Source organism: Priapulus caudatus, unplaced genomic scaffold (assembly GCF_000485595.1).
Source record: "Priapulus caudatus unplaced genomic scaffold, Priapulus_caudatus-5.0.1 Scaffold95, whole genome shotgun sequence".
Classification (NCBI taxonomy): domain Eukaryota; kingdom Metazoa; phylum Priapulida; class Priapulimorpha; order Priapulimorphida; family Priapulidae; genus Priapulus; species Priapulus caudatus.
The window spans coordinates 129,180-135,179 of NW_014577156.1; the positions used below are offsets into that span (position 1 = coordinate 129,180).

At 42.0% G+C, this 6,000-nt stretch overlaps 1 protein-coding gene across 2 annotated transcripts in view; it reads right to left on the reverse strand.

Moving 5' to 3' along the window:
• LOC106804980 (MFS-type transporter SLC18B1-like) overlaps positions 1 to 6,000 on the reverse strand; it is a 44,389-nt gene that overhangs the window by 17,912 nt on the left and 20,477 nt on the right. The window contains exons 6-9 of one of the 2 annotated variants that reach the window (XM_014806409.1): positions 4,100 to 4,236; positions 3,311 to 3,409; positions 2,950 to 3,041; positions 738 to 833 (exon numbers count right to left, since the gene is read on the reverse strand). In XM_014806409.1, coding sequence (XP_014661895.1) covers positions 738 to 833; positions 2,950 to 3,041; positions 3,311 to 3,409; positions 4,100 to 4,236 — 424 coding nt within the window. The remainder of the gene's footprint in view (positions 1 to 737; positions 834 to 2,949; positions 3,042 to 3,310; positions 3,410 to 4,099; positions 4,237 to 6,000) is intronic. The other variant, XM_014806410.1, reaches the window with a different exon arrangement.

Below are 6,000 nucleotides of genomic sequence, written 5' to 3' on the forward strand. Positions count from 1 at the left end.
CCCCCAGCTTCGACATCCCAACTCGTTTTGACGATCCCCCGAATATCGTGACCGGACATCAAGCGGTTAAGATTTGTGCCGAACTGTTGACGCACGGACGCACGGCCGGACAGACGCACGGACGGACGCACGCACGCTCATGCGATTCTACAAGCTGTATCTGACTATGTCAGATGAGCTAAAAAGCACGTCAGGGATTGTTATTAAGTGCCGTATTTTATGAGTTATGTCTCTTTATTCGCTAAAATTTTAAATTCAAATGTGACTTGAATTTTAGGCAGTTTTTTTTCATTTTTCTCGGTAAATATGAAACAAAGAAACATCCTGATGCGCTATTTTGGTACATATTGTGCTTAACATGTGGCGAAAATTTTGTATCCTCACTCTTTCTGGTAATTGAGAAATATCCCAAATACCATTTTTACATAAAAATTCAAAATTTGTGTGGCAACATAATTCGGTGCTGGAAATTTCATGAAATTTTTTGGCTTGAACATAGAGATATATCTCCTTTATAAATAAAACAAGTGATTGATACGATTCATTCATCAATAAACGTTTAATCTTCATTAGAGCAATATACCGGCCCCTGCAAAAGGTGGAGAGTATCCTTTTAAACAGTTGCACACGCATAAGACAGTAGGATATTACTTACAGAATTTGTGTACTATCTAAAAGATTATATATTTATCACAGTATTCTAACTGCATGCGCTCGAGATTATCTAGTTTACGTACATGATCTGATGCAGGCAAAACTTGAATGGAGACACCATTTGTGCAGCAGTGCCTATTCCTAGCAGCACCAGAGCAATAATCACTACCCACAACTGCCTGAAATAACATGGTGGTAAATACAAGTAATGAAATCGATCTAAAAGTGTGCATATATCTATGCATAATACAAATATATCAAAGAAATTAATAAAGTATCTAAGTAAGCTACATACACTTTTATATAGCTGTTGTTAACCGAATAAATACGTTTTCATCCTATACGTTCACATGTTTATCTTGTACAATCACGAAATAGTTTCAGCTTGGTTCACTTACGCTGAGAGGGTCTATGTCCCCCGGGGTACTGCTGGAACGTACCCTGGTACTATCTAATATGCCGGCCGTACCTCGCCTACTTCACTAACGAGTCTAGGGAGTCGCCTACGCCTACTCCCTAACCCTAACCCTAACCCTAATCCTAACCCTAACCATATCAAATAGTGACCAGGGTACGTTCCGGCAGTACCCTGGGGGACATAGACCCTATGAGCTTCACTTACCTTCTTGACACATATACAACGCACACCAATATGACTAAAGAAATCGTCACTTGCAGTTTACAATAGCCTTAACACGCCTCCTTATGTAATATAATGATTATACGACATAACCTGTTTATAAAATCAGTACAGTGTAACACATACACAAACACTAACAGGCAAGAACCCTAGCTTCTTCAATACCTTTTTTGACATCAACTTTTTTGTCGAGCTGATTTAGTGTACAGTCATCACGATGCAATTATAGAATAACAGCGCAGTATGTTCTCTATTGCATTACAAGGCAGTGTTTCCCCTGGCCAAAAAGGTCTGTGGGGGTATAAAGTTTGTTGTTGTTGTGTTTTCGTGTTTCGAGGTCCTAGCAAAGCGAGTACCGCAGGTGCTCGCCCAGCTATGGGGGTCTAAGGGCATGCCCCCAAAACATTTTTGAAAAAATGATGCAATTTGGTGCATTCTAAGCTATTTTGGTGCATTATAAGCACTGTACTATGGAAGAACAGTGATTTTCGTCAGCGAGGCGGTGTATTGGACAAATTTCTGTGTGGCGGCTGAGAATTTGAGAGAGGCGGCCTGCCTCGCTCGTCTCAATGCAAGGGGAACACTGCGAGGGTACGTATTTCATAATCCTCACCAGTGCTCCCGCAGCTCCGTCCTACATTTGTAGCAGCAGTTTGAATTGAATACGATTATAAACGCAAGAAATTTCTAGCAATCGCCAACTTTCAATTGCTAAAATCTAAATCTAAAATGATCAATAGTTATATCAGATGAATTGTGCATTGTGTATGGTATCACATTTGTCGAAACAGTGCTCGTAAATCTCATCCTGCATGGAGCTAGTCTAACGCCATAAGATAAGGGTAGAAACAGGTAATTTCCATGTGACCCTTATCTTCCAGCTTTAACCGCCTATCATTTTGGATCGTGTCTTTCACACGCATTGCACATTAATTGTAATGGCATTTAGATTTGTGTAATATTAGTAACGGACGCACGCTAGTGCGATTCTACAACCTGCACCTGACTCTGCTAGAGGAATGTGATGATACGTTTCAACTATTCGACACTGTCATTTCTGCCACTTCTATTATCAGAAATCATTGCAGCTACTGAGTTCATACACCTGCTCAACAGTGACATACTAACGCTGATAGGGTCTATGACCCCAGGATACTGCCGGAACGTACTCTGGGTACGGTCCAGTATACCGGAACGTACCCTGGTAACTATCTAATACGCCGGACCGTACCTCGCCTACTCCAAACCGTAGGATGGATGCAAAAGGATTGCACGCATCAGTGTATATAGGTTGAAATTTCTTCTTGGTTTCACAGTTTCATACTCCAATCCAACTTTATAAAAATATCATACAGGTCTGTATGTATATTTCAAATTTTGTGACATCAGTAGTGGGCGGAACAGGGACAGTCAGGGTACGGTAGGAAGTAAGCGAGGTACGGTCCGGCATATTAGATAGTTACGAGGGTACGTTCCGGTATACTGGACCGTACCCAGGGTACGTTCCGGCAGTACCCTGGGGGACGGACATAGACCCTCTCAGCGATACTAACTAGGATATAAAAAAAAATTCTGAGCAGTCATTACAGTAGCACCAACATAAAAATGGTACATTAAAAGAAATCAATGCAACAATGGTTCTTTTATATACTCACACATGAAATTTAAAAATTGGAGATGGCCCTACGAAGAGGAAGGCGAGTGCTGTAAACACACATCCTGCAATCATCATTTGCAACGGGTAACCCTGCAATGCAAATCCAAGTTCACTGTCAGGTTAATGTTCCAAAGAAAACATACATTGGCCTCGTTATGGGCGCAACCTTGACAACCATACACAAAAGTAAAGCAATATGTGTTCAAGATTTTTCACCAATAGATATACCCTTAAGAGATTATAAGCTATGGATGACAGCTGTGTTTATATAATATAAATCATTATGTCACATATGTGAGCAAACATCTATCACATGGCTATCAAGGGCACTTAGAATCATTTTTGGGTTATGTACTTACAATTTTGTCCCCAATATATCCCCACAGAGGAGCAGAGAAGGCATACGCGCCTGACATTAGCAGGAACAGCAGGCCAATCACAAATGGATTTAAGTTGAACTGAAAATCAATACAAGGGGATTAGGATTAGTAATCCACTACTCAGTAACGCATCAACATTGTCGTAGAGACTTCTTAAACATCAAAGATAACTAAGTGATGGACATCAAAAAAAGATATATAATATATAAGTATACAACTGTGTTTTGGCCATATTTATCAAATCGCCAAAAGATTTGTGGAAAGCTAGTATATATGTTATTAAGACTATGACAAGCGTCAGAACAAAGGCTAAACAGCTTTATATAAAAAATATATTAAAAAACAAAACAAATTTCTCCTCGATAAATTGCGATACTGAATGCTCTGCTTTGCGTTGCATGCTCTTTCAGCCCTTACAGCACCTAAGTCCAAGTGAGAGCCCTATCGCAAAGCTTCTCAGCACGTGGATTTCTTAAACTGTGATAAAACTATCAAATTTTCGCACACACGCCCAACGACTGCCACTAAATAAAATAAAAGGTGCACCCCCAACAAAATATGCCTCTCAAAGGGGAGGTGGCACTACAACTTCGAAACGGCCGCCACACAATTTCTTGAAATACAGTTCTCTCGGCACACCTCCAGTCTCGATCACTCCTTTGCAAACCTCCCCATGATAGATCCGATTGCGCGTACTGAGAAGCGCTACTCAAGATGGACGATCGGGGGGAGGGGGGAGAAAGTGATTTAAGAAGGAAGCTGGCTCACGAGTTCCAGGTGAGGTTCGAGGGTCGGCTGGAGGAAGCCCATCGACATGGATCCCATGGCGATGATCATCATGCATATGGCAACCGACGGCGCCTTGAGGAAAGTCCAGTATGACTTCGTAATCGGAACGCTGTGGTCTGAAAGCAGAGCAACGATCAGCTGCATGGTACGTGCTTATATAGATGCTAGGGGGAAGTGGCAGATGGGCAAAACACACATTTGTCGTCTTCTACAGGATTTCCTCGCAGAAAGAAATTATAACCTTGAGGAAGATACACGTGTATACTGGACGTGGTGTATATGAGGGTCGCTCCAGAGAATTCCGAAAGTGCCCTTTATAGACAGTGGCCTTATGTCCTTTCTATAGAGGTGGCTCCACTGCATAGCTGCCACTCGAGGGAAATGAGAATGTTATAGGTATGGGCTCGTTCAATTATTATTATAGGTGACTGCAAACACAGATTAAAATGTGCACGAAAAGTGGTCAGTGTTGAGGATGCAATCGATTCCAAACGAAGCAACATGACTCCAGTACTTTTTTTCTAGCTTTATCAGTGATAAAAATCGAGTTGTTTTCTTACACCAGGTGCACACGTGGCGATTTTAATCGCCACGTGTGCGGGACCCGGCAACAATGCAAAGATCTGTTGCCACAACGTACAGGCCACTCGTAATGTCAAAAAGACACGGGCGTTCCTGCCACATTTCAACAAGCTCATCCTGACATCCTCCTGCTTTTTTTCCCACACCAAGGGTGCTGCCATATTTGATCACGTGCTTCAAATCATGCATTTGATTAGTTAATCCAAATGAAAGTGTCAATGACACTGTAGCTCACCACAAAAAACTCGCTACATCCGTCAAGGATGACCTGACGTCTGGCACGGCCCGAAACCGTGATTCAATTGGCCTCCATGAAAGGGAAACCGGCCAGCCTGACATCAGCGTACAGTCCAGCTGTTAACACCAGCAACGACAGAGGAGCCCTAACCGCTAACCCTAACACTAATGTACTAACAAAAATAACACTAAACCTATCGAGTTAAGCGAATTTCATAAATAGTCTTTTACTATCTGCGCGAAGTGAGAAAAAATAAATAAAGATAATAGACAAAATAGAAAATAATAAAACAGATTGATTGAACCCACGCGACCGTCAAGAGAAAGCGTCCGGCGGCCATGACGCGTGTGCCACAATTTGAGCCCGGTTCGACCTACTCTGGGAGTTAGTGTCTCCCGAGTATCGTGAATTGACGTGCCATTACTTGGCATTGGTAGCAAACTTCTATCACTGCGTAATAAACAGGTTCGGAGCTGGGCGTAAACCTAATGTTCTGCCCGTACTGAGAGTATTAGGGTCGCGAAGGTTCAAAGCCTAAATCCACGACGTCACCACCTGACCGTACCCGACTTGACGCACCGCGAAACATTCGATGGCATGGAAACCGATATATCTGCACGCCAGTCAAGAGGCGCGAGGTCAGAAGGGCCCGATGCGCCCACACCCCATATACGATAAAATGGTACCAATCCAAAACTGAAGCTAAACAAAGATTGTGGCGACGCAAGTTCATGACTTAAATACCTCAGCGAAACTCGCCTGAGTTAAAATTATGGCTAAATTGTCTAACTAATTATCCTAAAAAACACCTCTGTTCATCATTCGGTTCTTCCCAATAATATAAGGGTGGAAAAATCACCACCATCTTCTGGTCAACAGTCCACAAACATGGAGATCTGGTCGAACTCTGACATTATTATTTATTTTTCACATAAAAAATTACACATATAATTTCAAGAGTATATAATGGAGTTCTCCCATATATACTCTTTGTTTCTATAATGTACGTCGATGGTGCTCAATACAGACGACTTCTTCGTCAATTCTCATTTGTGTCTTT